The 19,097-nt window shown below is 31.6% G+C and overlaps 1 protein-coding gene across 1 annotated transcript; it reads left to right on the plus strand.

Annotated features, from left to right (window-relative positions):
- Positions 1-11,059: 11,059 nt before the first annotated feature.
- Gr63a (Gustatory receptor 63a) lies at positions 11,060-14,543 on the plus strand. The gene is made up of 7 exons (XM_065504098.1): positions 11,060-11,162; positions 11,263-11,412; positions 11,709-11,891; positions 11,956-12,099; positions 12,165-12,278; positions 12,368-12,808; positions 14,201-14,543. The coding sequence occupies exons 2-7, from the start codon at positions 11,308-11,310 to the stop codon at positions 14,432-14,434; spliced, it is 1,221 nt and encodes a 406-aa protein (XP_065360170.1). The 5' UTR covers positions 11,060-11,162; positions 11,263-11,307; the 3' UTR covers positions 14,435-14,543.
- Positions 14,544-19,097: the final 4,554 nt, after the last annotated feature.

Consider the following 19,097-nt stretch of genomic DNA (forward strand, 5'->3'; position numbering starts at 1 on the left):
TAAATTTGAACTGCATACTTTAGAGAGCTTTTTTATTACAGTTGACTGGACTCACAAAAAAAAGAATTTCCGAGTTTTACCCGCAATTTTTGAATTTTTTTCTTTACAAACCATTTCCTGAAAATTTCGAATCGAATAAAAAAAAATCAGCCAAATCGCCCCAGCCGTTCTCATGTGATGACATTACATACATGGACCATTTCATTTTTATATATATAGACAAATTGATATTGAAATTACGCACAGATCAGTAATTTTTTTCCAGAAATCATACTACTGGATTTTGTGAATATCGGTCCATATTTAACCATAGTTCCCATATAAGGTCCACTCCTGAAAATCACTAAAATCCTCATAAATTTCTTACAAATTTAGTTATCAGGTTGAAATTCGAAACAAATTTGTTCAATATATACAAAAATCGATGTACCAAATTTTTCGATAATAGGTCCATGATAATCCATATAAGAACCACTTCCGGAAAACACATTAACCTGCACAAATATCCAAAATAATCTGTACTGAAGCAAAATTTAACGGCGATCAGTAATTTGTATCTAAGAATCGTACTACAAGATTTTTTAAATATTGGTCTACAAATATAGCCCTCAAATACTTAGGCCCTTAATAGGTCAAAGCTTCCATATATTGAACCAAAATAGTACACAGATCAAATAATACTACTGAATTTTGTGAATATCGGTCCATAATTGGCAACAGCTCCCATATAAATACATAAAAATCACGTTAAAATATTTTATGACAATCGAATCATAATAGGTCATAGCTCCCATATAAATCGCACAACCCAATATTTTTAAATTTGTCTAAATATATTTGTATACCCTTATTTATACTCTGTTTCTTCACTTGAGGTTAAAAAGGAAAAATATTGATCCAAACGCATTAACTTATTATTAAGTATATAAATTGTTAAATTTCATATTTCTAATAGGAATATCAATTATAAATTTCTGAATTAGATACAATTTTTTGTACATTTCAAATAAAATATCTTCTGCGTAAACATTCTTACTAACAATTGTTATATTATTTCAGTTGTTATACCATCATATTTAGGTGGAGGGTATTTAAGATTCGGCACATTTGATGATTAATAAATCATTCCATAAAAATGTTTTTAAAATTTATAAAAAATAAAATGGATAAAACAATAGCACCCCTTGCAAAAATTTTAAACATTTTACTACGCTGCTGCAATTTTTGAATGCAAGTTAGCGGTAATGTATCATAAAAGAAATTGACAGAACACGTGGTGCATCAAAATTAAATTGTTATAGTGCATAAATATAAAATTTAGAATGACATGAAACACGTATTCAAATCAATTAAAACATAAACTTATTGATGTTTGGAGAGCAGGTCTATCACGCTATGAGTTGAACAGTAAATATTCAATCAACCGATCAGTGATTTCCAGGCTTACGCCGAACAAAAGGAGAACGACTAAATCCTAAGTATTGCAAGGCAACAGTCAAACATGGCGATGGAGTTATAATGGTCTGCAGATATTTCTCTGCAAGAAATGTCTCCAATCATCCAATTCATCACATTGATGGCTTTATGGATCGATTTATGTATCATGATATATTACAGAACGTAATGTTGCCCTATGCAGGTGAAAATTCCGCTTCAATGGAAGTTGCAACATTACAATTATCTTAAGCACACTTTCAAAGTGTGACACTTCCAAAGGATGACTGAAGAACAACAGGATTCAGGTTTTGCCCGTTCAATCTGCCGATTTCAATCCTATTGAGAACTTATGGTAGATTGTAAATATGAAAATAAATCGGGAAAATTGTAAAAATAAGGCTGTTCTGTTTCAAGCCGTTAATAAAGACTGGGAAGGAAGTTGCAACAGGATAAGGATCTTAAGCACACTTTCAAAGTGTGACACTTCCAAAGGATGACTGAAGAACAACAGGATTCAGGTTTGGCCCGCTCAATCTGCCGATTTCAATCCTATTGAGAAATCGGGAAAATTGTAAAAATAAGGCTGTTCTGTTTCAAGCCGTTAATAAAGCCTGGGAAGGAATATCGCAGAATACTATAGATAATTTAATACCATCCATGCAAGAAGATGTGCGTATGTCATTCGAAACAAAAGTTTTGCTATTATGCTTGCTTTATGTGTTGTTCTGAAAAGTGAAACTTTAAACTTTTCGTTAAATTAATAATATATACAGTAGAAGACAAAAGCGTTCACAAAAAGTCCCGAAATTTTTGTATTACAGAAGAATTTTATTATTCACTATGTTTATGAAGAATATTAATTAATTTTAAAAGAGTATCAATTTACTAACTTATACAATACAATACATAAAATCTAAATTTAAAAATTGGATTAAAAACACTATACTACTTTTAAAACAAAAGTCGGTGTGAACAGTTCTGTCCCTAGTTTCAAAAACAGAGTAATTTTAAAATTAATATTTTGTATGACCACCACGTGATTTTTTACAGCTTTGATTCTTTCTGGTATACTATAGTAGTTGTGGCTCCTAAAAATTTTAAGCGCCTTGAAACTCGATCATCAGCAAAAGATAGCTTCGTTGGACGACCACTACAATGTCGTGGGGCTGATAAATTATTTTGTTTTTTTATTTTACTGTAAAGTCCGGTAGAAACTTTGTATTTTTTAGCAATTAATCGGTACGAAACGCAATTTTGTATATCTTCTAGGATGTTTTTCTTCAAAACTGAATTAATCCATTGTAAAGTACTGAAAATTTATTGAAGTGATTTATTTTTGTTTTTTTTTTTTTTTTAATAAAGAACTTAAAAGGATTACTATTTACTTAATTTTCTTCTTGTAATATCAAAATTTAATTTAATTTTTCACAAAATCTATTGGGGGACAATATTGTTCACATGTAACATTGTCCGTTAGTTTCAGAGTGAGTTCCCAGATAATAGTAAATATATCGCTTAACACTTAACAAAAGGAAAATGTTACAGATCAGTTGTTATGTGAAAGAAATAATGTGTAAACTAAAATTTCAACTATTCGTGAACACTTTTGTCTTCTACTGCATATATATTAATGAATAAAATTAAAACTTAGTTTATTTTAAGGACTCTTTCATGAAGAAAATTCAGATTTTTTTTAAAAGCCTTCTTAGGGATTCTTTAGTTATGACCAATACTGTAAGTTTGTCATTCCGTTTGTAATTTCTACATTTTCATTTGCGACCCCACAAAGTATATATGTACATATATTCTGGATCGTTGTAGATAGCGGAGTCGATATAGCCATGTCCGTCTGTATGTTGAAATCGACTTTCCGTATCCCCTAAATAACTGACATACATGATTCATACATCAATATATCCGCTATAGACCAGGACCAGGTGAGATATATGGAAAAAACAGGACAACCTATATTTTTGGCCTACTTTTGATCTACAGTGGTGGCCACCAATTTAAGACAAATACTTGAATTTTTTTCATCAATTGAATTTTAAGTGCGATTGAGCCAAAATAAAAGGACGTCTAAGGGTATGAAATTTATTATTAATGTTTCTAGTTTCTGAAAAATGTTTGGAAAAATCGGTAAAACATATATGGACAAAGATATGTGGAAATACGTTGACCCACCTCAGCGAACATCCGCTGTTAATAACATGATATTACCGAAACTAATGAAACTAAAAATATGAAATTTGGTCCGAATATTTTATAATAATAAAAATATAATGATATAAATGTGAGAAAATATGTTTATTTAAAAAAAAAAATTTTTGTCAATTTGTAGAAAAATGGTATGTATTCGTGGTGAATATGTATGAATTGACAGATTCGAATAAAACACACTTGTGTGTTAAAACAGTCCTCATGCATACATATTTGTGGAAATATTTGAAAAAATAATTGACAATCACGTGGAATTTAGCAAACAATTTTTGTCTTAAATTCCTGGCCACCACTGTATATCTGGATTACTAAGTCATTAACATTGTTACGAAATTGTACTTGAATTCAAATATAACGATTTTGGCGGCTGATTTGGGGTTGCATAATGCTATTTGAAAGCAGTGCCTCTCAAACTGTAACATATCTGTGGGCATTATTAACATTGAATAAAAGCTTTGAGTTGATCATTGATCGTAAGTATGGCAACGCTGAATGTTTGCTGCGACTCGTATATTCCAATTCGAATATTCGAGTTTTTGACAGTTAAAGAACATTGTAGAAAGTTCACCAGAGATGGCGTGTGTATTCGAAAGCTCTAGGCTTCGAATATACGAGCTTTGACAGTTAAAGAACATTCTAGAGTGCAGGTGGCAGTGTTATAAATAGTGGCAGAGGTTGCAGTCGTTAGTGAGTTTATCAGAGACGCTATTCGAATAAACATCACCTGCCTTAAAGTGTGCTGTATTTTTCAAGTGAATTCGTGTACATTATAAAGCTTGTCTGTATTTCTGCGAATTTATAAACGTGTATAAAAAAACACTGAGTGACTATTTAATTCTGTTGTTGTACATTTTAAATAAATAAAGAGTTGTTACAATTTTCAAACTACTAAACGGCTTTTATTTGCAATCAAAAGTATCCGGTTTATTTAAAGGAAATAAACCAACGTTTTGAAAAGGTTAAAACGTAACAATATAGACAATGTGGATATCTAATAATAGATATTTCAAAGTACTTTGCAATGACGTTTATAAGGCCATAGTATCGGGAAAAATATTTTTTAACCTAATTTTTATTTCTCCAAAACATTTTTTTGTCATACAATTTTTCTCACTACCTAAAAAGACAATTTGAATAAAAATTAATTTTAATTTTGTTTTCCTAAAAATATTTAAAATTTTTATTTTAACCCTTTAATGCATATTGTTGCCAATTGTCTACATTCCAGTTCCACTTAATTTTAGACGAATATAAGCTTTAGTATCAAGCTTCAGATTCTAATTCCGAAAAATCAATACGAAATGTTTCAGCTAAAGAAATTCTAAATCAAACTAAAGCTAAAGGAAATATAATAAATAAAAATCAACTAAATATTTGATACTTTATAGAAAAACAAGTAAGACTGCTATATTCGGCTGTGCCGAATCTTATATACCCTTCACCAAATTATACTTCAAAATTTTATATATTTTTAGGTAAACAAAATTAAATTTTTTTTCCAGTTGTTTTTTTTCATTTTTTGGAAAAAAAATTTGTTCGATTGTTATTTTATTTTTTTTTTTTTAAAATTAAAATTTTTTTTGTTTTTTCAATTTTTTTTTGTGAAAAAAAATCGGGTTATATACTTAAAAATTTTATATATTTTTAAGTTAAACAAAATTAATTTTTTTTCCAGTTGTTTTTTTCATTTTTTGGAAAAAATTTAAATTTAAAATTTTTTTTTTAAATTAATTTTTTTTTTTTTTTAAATTTAAAAAAAAATTTTTTTTGTTTTTTCAATTTTTTTTTGTGAAAAAAAATCGGGTTACCGATTTTGACCCATTGTAGGTCCAACTTACTATGGTCTTATATACGTCGTTGCAAATGTCTTTGAAATATCTATCATTAGATATCCATATTGTCATAGGTCAAAAATCGAGGTTGTCTTGGTTTTTTCCTCATATCTCAGCCATTTGTGGACCGATTTTGCTGATTTTAAATAGAAAAATTCTCGAAAGCATGTCTGACAGAATTATTGAAGATTTGGATCCCGAAGATATCTGGGGTCTTCAGAAAATTGATTTCAAAAGACAGACAGATGGACATGGCTTAAACGACTCCGCTATCTATAAGAATATATACTTTATAGGGTCGGAAATGAAAAATGTAGAAATTACAAACGGAATGACAAACTTAAGGGTATAATAAAAGTAAAGTAAATTTAAAGTATAATTTGGTGAAGGGTATATAAGATTCGGCACAGCCGAATATACATAGCTCTCTTACTTGTTTTTGATTGAATTTGATGGAAAAGATAATAAATACAAATAAATTGAATAATAATAATATCATGCAATGAGTTTGTAATTGAAGTAACTTCCTCTGGCAAAACAACCTGATAAACTTCATCAGCATTGCGAAAGAAACTCTTTAGTTCATCAATATATTTGACACATGACACATGCTTTACATATTCCAAACCTCGATATGAGTGTGCCGATTGAAAAAATCTTTGTATATTCAGTAGAGCAGAACCCGAAGAGTTATGGTTTTAAATTAGTTGTGTAGTCTTTTGAATATAAATTCAAGAATTTAAGGATGAAGTTTCTATCGTATGGCCTAGTAAATTTTACTATGATGACTGCCTGATGCATTTGGATTTTGCTTATTTCAAGTGTATTTATTTAGATAACCCAAATTAAAATGAAGCCTCTACAAGGCCAAGTCCATGTTAAGTAAATAAATAAAAACAACAGCAAAGACTAAATTATTTATACCATCAAACTTTTGTAATACTTAATATCGATTGTATTATAAGTTGTAGACAAAAGTAAATATCACATGCAACACAATATTACAACTAACAAAAACTAAACTGTAGTGTCGAAATTACAAGTTTGTATGGAAATTTATACAACAATTTATGAAAGGTGAACGAGTAATTTAAAAATAATACTGATGGTACACGCTGTTAGCGTTTGTTGAGCAATCGATGCATTTTATTTTTCTTTACACCTTTAAAACAAAAGAAAACCATCCCTCAGAACTCAGCTAATGAATTTATAATAAAATAAACAAAAAAGAATATTATTAATTCCAACCATTGGTCAATATTATTTATAATTTATGAATTTTAAGAATACAAAATTCTCTGTGTCCTGGTCAATGTTAAATCCATTTAATCATTAAGAAATAGTTGCTAGAGGTAACAAGAGTTGCTTATCGGTGTTTCGGGAGAATAATAAATTACATACATTACGGTCGCAATCATTCTTTAAAAAAATGTGGAATAATTATAATAGAAAAAAGAAACAGGATGCTATTTTTCTCAATGTTAAACCCGTTGCCACAAACATTAGTGTACGAAAATATTCGAATGGTCTATTGGATCGATTAGATAGTGGATTTGGAAATTATAACAAGGAAAAAAGGACCAGTCGTCATTCAATATCAACCATTGATTCCATGAACCAACAATTTATACCAGTAAGATACTACATATGTACATAGTATATTGTTAAAATTATCAAGGCTGGCTACCGTTACCGCTAAGTTACCGTTAAATATAAAATACCCTTTCAGCTCTACTATCGTTACAACAATTAACGTTACCTCTAAAATACATTTACATTTAATGGAAAATACCGTTACCGTTATTCTACTTTCAATAATTAAGTTTATTGAAATCTACAAAAGTTAAAATGAAATGTAAAACTATCTTCATCAGCTTTTCTTTATTCATAATTTAAGATCGATTACCGCTATTTCTAAAATATGTTTACCGGAATCTTCTATATGTATATATAAAAATGAAATGGTCCATGTACATATGTAATTGCATCACGTGAGAACGGCTGTAGCGATTTGGCTAATTTTTTTGTAAAGAAGATGGAAATGGTTTGTAAAGAAAAACATCCTGGTAAAACCTCGAAATTTTAAGTGTTTTTTTATATTTCCTCCTTTTTCTTAATAAGTTACAGTTTTTGGAGAAACTTGAAGAACTAACAACACTGCCTCCTTTTTACTTCTCATATTTTAAGTATGAGACAAAAAACATAAAGAATTGAATTTTACTGCCTCCTTTTCATTTCTTAATAAGAGAAATTTTTTGGAGAAACTGCTCAACAAATTCCGGTATTAATTATATTCGTTTATTATACCCTTCACCTTCGTGAGAAGGGTATATATAAGTTTGTCATTCCGTTTTTAATTTCCACAATATAATTTTCTGACCCTATAAAGTATATGTATATATTCTGGATTCTTATAGATAGTGGAGTCGATTAATCCATGTCCGTCTGTCTGTGGAAATCAACTTTCCGAAGCCCCCAAATAACTTACATACACGATTCATACATTAATATTCTTCCGACTCGGTTGCTATTTAAAATCGAGAAAATCGGTGCACAAATGGCTGAGATATAAGGAAAAAACCAGGACAACCTCGATTTTTTTATCTATCTTTTTTACCTATATCTGGATTACTAAGTCATTAATATAGACAATATGGATATCTAATGATAGATATTTCAAAGACCTTTGCAATATATAAGACCATAGTAAGTTGGACCTACAATGGGTCAAAATCGGAAAAAATATTTTTTGATCCGAATTTTTTTTTCAACAAAAGTTTTTTTTCGCTAAATATTAAAAAAAAATGTTTCAAATTTATAAAAAATAATTTTAAAAAAACAATTGGAAATTTTTTTTTTCCAAAAAATGTATAAGAACTTTGGAAAAAAAATATATTCTGTTTACCTAAAAATATTTAAAATTTTTATTTTGAAGTATAATTTGGTGAAGGGTAAATAAGATTCGGCACATCCGAATATAGCTCTCTTACTTGCTTTTTATAAAATCCTCTCAAATTTTTTTTATTTTACTACGACATTTTATAAATAAATAATCAATAATAAATCATCTGCTATGAATTTCGAATCAGTAGCTAACCTTGAAAATTATAGATTACGACATGAACATGAATTGTTTAAAACCTATATACGCCAATTGAATTTTAGAAGTTTCAAATTATATTTTTCTAAATTGTATTCCAATTATATTTCAGAAGTCTCCATTTGTATATTAGAATTTTCAGAAACTTTAGCACGACTTTTTGTAGAATACTGCAGAATAAGTAAATAATTAAAATTTTTTTTCTTAAATTTTTGAAAGGCTCAGAGATAAAAATGTGGCAAATGGTGTAGCTAATATGTATCTATAATTTTATTGCATTGTTTTAAGTTTTACTGCCTCCGGATCGCGATTGAATTTTTTGAAAGAGTAAATTTTTTACATCACATTAAAATACATTTTTATGCGAAATAATATTAACTTAAAATTAATATTAACCAATATAAAATTTTACCATTCCAATCAGGATTCTTACTGTTACATTTCAGCAGAACACGTATTTATATATTACTTTTTTATAAAATCCCTAAAAATCAAGTTTTCTACATATTTCGATAGATTAGGGGAAAAGTGTTATTATTTATTTGGTTATAATCTGAGAAGTGGAATAGTTGGAAGTGTCCATTATTTTGGTGTTTTGTGTGATTTAAAAAATAATATATTGCCAACCTATGCAGATCTTATGAAATTTTGTGAGTGAATAGAAGCCATCGTTATTGGAAACCTGATATAAATATGGGAAAATCGTCAATATCTTCAGTATCTGTTAGACGAATGAAGGTTATGATACGAACATGTCATTTAAAATGTAAAAATCTTATAAAGTCTCACCCGAAAATTCTTAAAGAAAAGTTGGAAAAGATCTTTTGTGAAAGCAAGACTTTGTTTGATATTTCGGCATGTAAGTGCAAAGATTTTCGGAAATGTACTTGCATTAAAAAACAAAAAATACCTGCAAGAGAACGAATTTTGATAACATAACAGAGAACGGTTACACAAATGGCTATAAGTAGCCAGATACTTATATTGAGCAGAGCATCTGAACTTGAATATGATCAGTCAGATTGTGAAGAAACAGAACAATTACAATTACTACCATTAAAATATTTTTCTTGCATACGGGTGTATCACTAAATTGTTTAATTGTATATTCGATTATTAGAAAAACTGAATGAACTGCCATTCAGACACCTGTTTCAACATATTGATGGTGGAACATCAAGGCCACAAACATTTTTAGGAGAAATTAGCAAATAACTTGAAAACTTGAAAAAAGGGCAATAGTGAAGTTTCAACCAATTCTTACGAACTTACCAGAGCTATAAGTGTAGACCTTCATCTTTATATTTCAGTTGAGAACAAATCTAACAACTCTTGCAATATATATTGTAAAGGTTTACGCTCCAGTGTAGTTTTCTATAAAAACTCTTCCCATCTGTAAAGACGGACCTCGACACCTTTTGAACTAATCAAACTTAGCAGATATTTACCAACAACTTTCAAGTTTTGTCGGCCCAGATCCTGAAAACTTTTTAATTGTAATGTTAATATATCCCCAACAACTTATTTGTGAATTAGCTGCCCATCGAATTTTGAAAAGTAGCTTCACATCGTCAAATAAACTACCGCTGTTTCAGATACCAACGATACATTTTAATGCTACGTCATACTATGACCTTTTGAAATGGGATGAAAATATTACTGAATCACCTATATTAAAATCTGAAGATGAAAAAAGTCTTCTTCTGTTTATTGAAGAAGGAAAAAACGGAGGAATTGATTTATTTCAGCCCCTGTCATAATCAAGCGGTAAAGAGAGCAGTCAAAGCAACATCAACTTTGTTCAACAAAACAACAAGAGAACGATTCATCAAAGCTCATATAGAAGCAAGAAAATCAATATCAAAATTTTATATCAAAAATAATTTTGTCGCTATATGAATTTTTGTACTATTTTTGTTCTCTAAATATTTAATATGTATATGTATATGTATGTATGTATATAATTATAATTTATTTCTATTTCTACACAAGGCGTATTAATCAGGTGAGAGCGTCTCGGCAACAAATACAACAAAGACAATATTTTTTTATTGTCAAACGACTGAGAATGTCAAAATATGTTGTTGCACATGAAAACTGTAAAACCAAGCAAACAAACAAAATGATGTTATTTTGGTCATCCATTGGACTTTTGAGGATTAAATTTCACTGCTACTCACCTCATTTTATTGTTTAATGTGTTTTCTTTAATTTTTCTTACACAATTCTTTGTTTAGACTAAAATTTACAAAATTGAAAACTTTTCAATATTTTCTGTTTCAATTATTTTTTTTAATGACAACAAAAAAAGTTAAGAAAGTTTGACAATCTCAAACTCAACATAAACAAATAAATAAAAATCAGCTGTGTTCGTAACTTCACCTTATTAATACACCTTGTTTCTACATATAAATACAGTTACCTAGAATAAACATGCTTATCATGCTCTATTGTCATTTTCAATTACATTTTTGAAAAAATTTAAACAAAGTCATGGTGAAAATTATTAATTCAAAAACATTTATTTGATCTGTTATTTTTTTTTGCGGATTCAAAAAAATTATACTTTTTAGGTCTGCCATTAATGTAATTTTCAATACAAACTTCTTTATCTATAATGATCCGTAATATATACAAATACTAAATTAAAAAATCCGATTTCATTTCTTTCAGAATGTATTTCATCGAAATGTAGCGCCCATAAAATGGTTTTTGAGTATGATTGGAGCCTTGCCAATGAAACGTTCGGGACCTGGAAAAGCCAAATTCGTTATTGGATCGATTGCTTTTGCATATTCGATTGTATTTTTCACATTTTTAATGGTAATATACTACAAAATATCTATTAATGTTCAAATCACCAACCAGAGATTTTATTATTTTAAATAAGTATTTACATATCAATAAATCAACTACTTTAGGAATATTAATTACAGAATCGAAAAAAAAATCTTTCAATTTTTGTATCCTTTTCTATATTAAAAATTGATTTATTTTGGTTTTGAAAGATATTGTTTCAACGGTACCGTTTTATACCAAGTGTGAAACTAAACCGACCAGCACTCCTAGAAATTTTATAAAAAAAATCACCCTAATATTCATATTACTTAACCCATTAGATTTACGTTGCTTATGTTGCAAACAATCGTATAATAATTGTTACATCACTAAGTGGACCATTTGAAGAGGCTGTAATTGCATATTTGTTCCTGGTAAACATATTGCCCATATTCTTAATACCAATAATGTGGTGGGAGACCCGTAAAATATGTGCTCTCGTTAATGACTGGGATGATTTCGAGGTAAGAACATGGTGCATTAAATTCACCCATACAAACGAATAATGCGGATATAATTTATTCGCAGATTCTTTATTATCAAATATCGGGTCATAGTGTCCCCTTGAATTTAAGGCGCAGATCACGGACTATATCAATTGCTTTACCAATACTCTCTATACTCTCTGTAGTAATTACACATGTAACAATGGCGGATTTTGATTTGATACAGGTACGATCAAATAGTTAGTTAGACTGCAACTGTTGATTTAAACTTATTACTTATCCTACACATAGGTTGTTCCCTACTGTATTTTGGACAACTTAACAGCCATGTTGGGAGCATGGTGGTATCTCATTTGCGAAGCTCTAAGTACCACTGCTAATATTCTAGCAGAACGTTTCCAAAAGGTGAGTAGGATGTACTTTAGACCTGTATATATAATGTGTGCATACATTGTATTTAAGATATGATAATATGTATATATTTTTGCTATTAGGCCTTGCGTCATATTGGTCCCGCAGCTATGGTGGCCGACTATCGAGCTCTCTGGTTAAGATTGAGCAAGTTAACGCGAGATACTGGCACAGCAACATGTTATACATTTACCTTTTTAAATCTGTATCTATTTTTCATAATAACCCTTTCGATTTATGGTCTAATGTCACAACTTTCCGAGGGATTCGGTATCAAGGATATTGGTCTGGCCATTACGGCTTTGTGGAATGTCTGCCTTTTGTTTTTTATCTGCGATCAAGCTCACTACGCATCTTTCAATGTTCGCACTAATTTTCAAAAGAAGTTACTCATGGTTGAATTGAACTGGATGAACTCAGATGCTCAGACTGAAATCAATATGTTTTTACGTGCCACCGAAATTAATCCCTCAAACATTAATTGTGGTGGATTTTTTGATGTCAATCGCAATCTATTCAAAGGGGTGTGTGTGTTTTTTTTATTTTTTGTTTAAATCATTCTTTTCTCAACCACTTATCTTCATTACACAGTACAACATTTTTCTGTTCATTGCTTTAGGACGCAATTCTGACAATTGCACCTGAAAGTAGCCCCAAAAATAAGAACTTCTGCATCATTAGTTTTGTCAAGTTGGCTGCCGTAATAATTTAATTGCCATACGAATTATTTTTGCTCAAGGTGAATTTTTATCACTTTTTCTATATTTTAACACGGTTATATCTCGGTATACCGTAAGGAATATCTCTTTTGTGTCTGAAGCAATGTTGTAGATACTGAATAGGAGAAAGGAAAAGCGGAACATACCTACCCGAAAAAAGTGCATCCAGTGTCTTAAAAATCGAAAAAATTCCCATTTTTTTTTTTAAATTTTTGACCAATTTTTCAACTTTTTTGCTCAATAACTGGATTACAAATACAATTATTGACCCATCACCATGAAATAAGGTCGTGCGATTTGCGTCTATATGAAAGTTATTTACCATGAATTTTGTATGTATACCATAATTTTTAAGAGATTTATGCACGTTAAAGTGATTTTCGGAAGCGGGTCTTATATGGGAGCTATGACTAATTATGGACCGATCATAATAAAATTTGGTGACATAAATTTTGTATATATAAAACTTATTTGGAGAGAAACTTGTGTAGATACATATATAAATTAAACATTTATGACCGATAAAGTCCAATTTCGGGAGGACATTTGTATGGGGGCTAGGTGAAATAATGCTCCGATTTTAGCCAATTTCAATAGGCTTCGTTCTTGGGTCGAACAAATTATATGCACTAAATTTGATTATGATCGGTCCATAATTAGTCATAGATCCCATATAAGACCCTCTTCCTAAAATCACTTTAAAGTGCATAAATGATGGTATACATACAAAATTCATGGTAAATAAATTTCATATAGACGCAAATCGCACGACCTAATTTCATGGTGATCGGTTCATAATTGGATTTGTAATCCAGTTAAATTGGTAACAAATTTAAAAATTGGTATTTTTTCGATTTTTAAGGCACTGGATGCACTTTTTTCGGGTAGGTATGTTCCGCTTTTTTTCTCCTATTCAATATCTTCAGACACTTGCTTCAGACACAAAAGAGATATTCCTTACGGTATACCGAGATATAAATATAGAAAAAGTGATAAAATCCATGTTGTGCAAAAAAATTCGTATGGCCATTAAATTATTACGGCAGCCAACTTGACAAAACGAATGATGCAGAAGCTCTTATTTTTTGGGCTACTTTCACGTGCAATTGTCAGAGTTGAGTCCCAAAATCATGTGTTGTACTGTGTTATGTAAATGTAATAAATGTGAACTTATATATCTTTTTGATTTGATTACAGCTATTGACCACAATGGTTACATATTTGGTAGTATTGTTGCAATTTCAAATTAGTATTCCAACTGATATACGAACTGTTAATCGGAATGTAACAGTAATCGATGACATTTCAATGTCTGATTCGAGTATGAATAGTGACGAAATGGATGTTGATGTCATGACAACAATAATGACAACTCTAGCAACAACAACGACAACAGCAGCAGTGCCACCTGTTCGAGGTCGGAAGGGATGAATTATGGGTATCTGCTATCTGTAATCGCATTTTAAAATTTACATTTACTTGTTTTCTCCTAATATAGTTTTTCGCTATTAGTGGGATCAAATATTTTCTGAGTTTTCTATAAAATATTTTGTAATGCCAACAAATTTATAAGTATAATAAAGAAATTATTGTTATATAAAATAATCGCAGTCTCAAAGGTTATGCCCATTTAAATTTAAACATTCGTAAAAGGATATTTCGAATTTTTTTGCAAAAATTCGTACTTACCTGCTTACATCGGATCTGTACTTTCTGAAACGAAACTTTCCGAAATGCAAGAGAATATTCTAAAACTAAACAAATTTTCAAATTGTTATTAGTGTATTCTATTTACATTTAATCTGAAATATCATTTGAATGAGATTTCGAAAATACTCATGCACAAAGACATTGTGGACAGTAACAACGCGCATTAATAAGGTGAGTACGTTACGTCAAAAAATACAATAATGCAAAACAACAGGTTTTGTTTAACCCTTTCTGGACGGAGTTTTATTTAGAGAACCAAAATATTGTTACGAAATTGTACTTGAATTCAAATATAACGATTTTAAGGGCTGATTTAAAAGTAGCATAATGCTTTCAAATAACAGTGCTGTAATAGCAAACTGTAACATATCTGTGGGCATTATTAAATAAAAGCTTTCAGTTGATTTGATCGTAAGTTGGCAACGCTGTATTCGAATTCGAATATTCAGTTAAAGAACATTGTAGAAAGTACATCACAATTTGACAGTTAAAGAACAATCTGGAGTGCAGATGGCAGTGTTATAAATAGTGGCAGAGGTTGCAGTCGTGAGTCAGTTTATCAGAGATGCTTTTCGAATAAACATCAACTGAGTGCCTTAAAGTGTGTTGTGTTTTTCAAGTAAATTCGTGTACATTATAAAGTGTGTCTTTATTTCTGCGAATTTATAAACGTGTATAAAAAAACACTGAGTGACTACTTAATTCTGTTGTTGTACATTTTAAATAAATAAAGAGTTGTTACAATTTTCAAACTATAAACGGATTTTATTTGCAATCAAAAGTATCCGGTTTATTTAAAGGAAATAAACCAAACGTTTTGAAAAGGTTAAAAATATAAATGGTAGAAATTATTGCATATTCTAAAAGATATGGCAAAGATATTATGTTATGCTTATTTATAAATGTAATTAGGGATTTAATTTGTGGAATGGTCCGAAACAATTGTAACACAAAGCGTTGTTGCAGCCTGGGCATATCATCATTGTACACTTTTCGATACCAAGTGAAGACCAGATGCTCTTCTGGCAAATACTAGTCTAATAAAATAAAAATGGAGAAAATCGGAAAATATTTGGACCCTCTGATATCAAACAAGTAAGAGTGCTATATTCGGCTATGCCGAATCTTATATACCCTTCACCTTTGTTGTGGATGCATTATTATTATACCCTTCACCTACGTGAGAAGGGTATATATAAGTTTGTCATTCCGTTTGTAATTTCTACATTTTTCATTTCCGACCCTATAAAGTATATATATTCTGGATCCTTATACATAGCGGAGTCGATTAAGCCATGTCCGTCTGTCTGTCTGTCTGTCTGTCTGTCTGTCTGTCTGTCTGTCTGTCTGTCTGTCTGTCTGTCTGTCTGTCTGTCTGTCTGTCTGTCTGTCTGTCTGTCTGTCTGTCCGTCTGTCTGTCTGTTGAAATCAATTTTCTGAAGGCCCCAGATATCTCCGGGATCCAAATCTTCAACAATTCTGTCCGACATACTTTCGAGAATTTTGCTATTTAAAATCAGCAAAATCCGTCCATAAATAACGGAGATATGAGCAAAAATCCGAGACAACCTCTGAAAATTTCATCAAAAAACACAATGTATTGCATGCTTTGACAAAAAAACAACAAAACGTATGGTTGGATGTGCAAGCTATGCGTATTTTGTTTTTTTTTGTGTTTTGTTTCTTTTGGCGTTGTTGTTGTTTTTTATACAACTAAACGTTTGTTTGGTTGTGTGTTGGTTTTTTTTGTTTTTGTTTTTTCTTTTGGTGTTCTGTTTCGTTTGGCGTTGTTGTTGTTTTTTGTGTTCTTGATAAATTTAGGATGCTGTAAGCTGAAAGTGGGCAATGTACATACATACCTATATACTTATTATAAAAAATAATAATGCATCCACAACAAAGGTGAAGGGTATATAAGATTCGGCATAGCCGAATATAGCACTCTTACTTGTTTTTTATAATAAGTATATAGGTATGTATGTACATTGCCCACTTTCAGCTTACAGCATCCTAAATTTATCAAGAACACAAAAAACAACAACAACGCCAAACGAAACAGAACACCAAAAGAAAAAACAAAAACAAAATACGCAAGCCAATGAAACCAACACACATCCAAACATACGTTTAATTGTACAAAAAACAACAACAACGCCAAAAGAAACAAAACGCAAAAGAAAAACAAAATACGCAAAGCATGCACATTCAAACATACGATTTGTTGATTTTTTGTCAAAAAAACCAACACACAACCAAACAAAAGTTTAGTTGTATAAAAAACAACAACAACGCCAAAAGAAACAAAACACAAAAAAAAACAAAATACGCATAGCTTGCACATCCAACCATACGTTTTGTTGTTTTTTTGTCAAAGCATGCAATACATTGTGTTTTTTGATGAAATTTTCAGAGGTTGTCTCGGATTTTTGCTCATATCTCCGTTATTTATGGACGGATTTTGCTGATTTTAAATAGCAAAATTCTCGAAAGTATGTCTGACAGAATTGTTGAAGATTTGGATCCCGGAGATATCTGGGGCCTTCAGAAAATTGATTTCAACAGACAGACAGACAGACAGACAGACGGACAGACAGACAGACAGACAGACAGACAGACAGACAGACAGACAGACAGACAGACAGACAGACAGACAGACAGACAGACAGACAGACAGACAGACAGACAGACAGACAGACAGACAGACAGACAGACAGACAGACAGACAGACAGACAGACAGACAGACAGACAGACAGACAGACAGACAGACAGACAGACAGACAGACAGACAGACAGACAGACAGACAGACAGACAGACAGACAGACAGACAGACAGACAGACAGACAGACAGACAGACAGACAGACAGACAGACAGACAGACAGACAGACAGACAGACAGACAGACAGACAGACAGACAGACAGACAGACAGACAGACAGACAGACAGACAGACAGACAGACAGACAGACAGACAGACAGACAGACAGACAGACAGACAGACAGACAGACAGACAGACAGACAGACAGACAGACAGACAGACAGACATACAGACAGACAGACAGACAGACAGACAGACAGACAGACAGACAGACAGACAGACAGACAGACAGACAGACAGACAGACAGACAGACAGACAGACAGACAGACAGACAGACAGACAGACAGACAGACAGACAGACAGACAGACAGACAGACAGACAGACAGACAGACAGACAGACAGACAGACAGACAGACAGACAGACAGACAGACAGACAGACAGACAGACAGACAGACAGACAGACAGACAGACAGACAGACAGACAGACAGACAGACAGACAGACAGACAGACAGACAGACAGACAGACAGACAGACAGACAGACAGACAGACAGACAGACAGACAGACAGACAGACAGACAGACAGACAGACAGACAGACAGACAGACAGACAGACAGACAGACAGACAGACAGACAGACAGACAGACAGACAGACAGACAGACAGACAGACAGACAGACAGACAGACAGACAGACAGACAGACAGACAGACAGACAGACAGACAGACAGACAGACAGACAGACAGACAGACAGACAGACAGACAGACAGACAGACAGACAGACAGACAGACAGACAGACAGACAGACAGACAGACAGACAGACAGACAGACAGACAGACAGACAGACAGACAGACAGACAGACAGACAGACAGACAGACAGACAGACAGACAGACAGACAGACAGACAGACAGACAGACAGACAGACAGACAGACAGACAGACAGACAGACAGACAGACAGACAGACAGACAGACAGACAGACAGACAGACAGACAGACGGACATGGCTTAATCGACTCCGCTATCTATAAGGATCCAGAATATATATACTTTATAGGGTCGGAAATGAAAAATGTAGAAATTACAAACGGAATGACAAACTTATATATACCCTTCTCACGTAGGTGAAGGGTATAAAAACTGGAATTTTCAAATACGAATATCTCCTAAGAAATAAGAGATAATTGATATGTAGATATATGTATATAGTACTGGACGAGGAGATTCTTTATATGTATGTAATTTTTTTTTAAATTGTAAGTATTTATTTAAAAAAAATAAAAATATACAGAAGTGTGAGCGATAAGCCCTCATCGGCATGAATTGTTTCCTTGTATTTCCGCATTGATGGGCCATTACTTTCAAAAAAAGTCATAAAGCTGCCGAGACATTCTTGTGTGTGCAAATAATTCTTTTTATATCTTTTATCAGCTTTGAAACCAATCCATATTAATAGGCTCAGAACGACGAAAAAGTCGAATTTTTTGTAAATAATAAAATATTGGTAACAGAAGGCGTGGCATGCGGTTAAAGACAAATATTTTATGTTATTTTATAAAAAAT

This window comes from Calliphora vicina, chromosome 3 (genome assembly GCF_958450345.1).
Source record: "Calliphora vicina chromosome 3, idCalVici1.1, whole genome shotgun sequence".
Lineage (NCBI taxonomy): Eukaryota > Metazoa > Arthropoda > Insecta > Diptera > Calliphoridae > Calliphora > Calliphora vicina.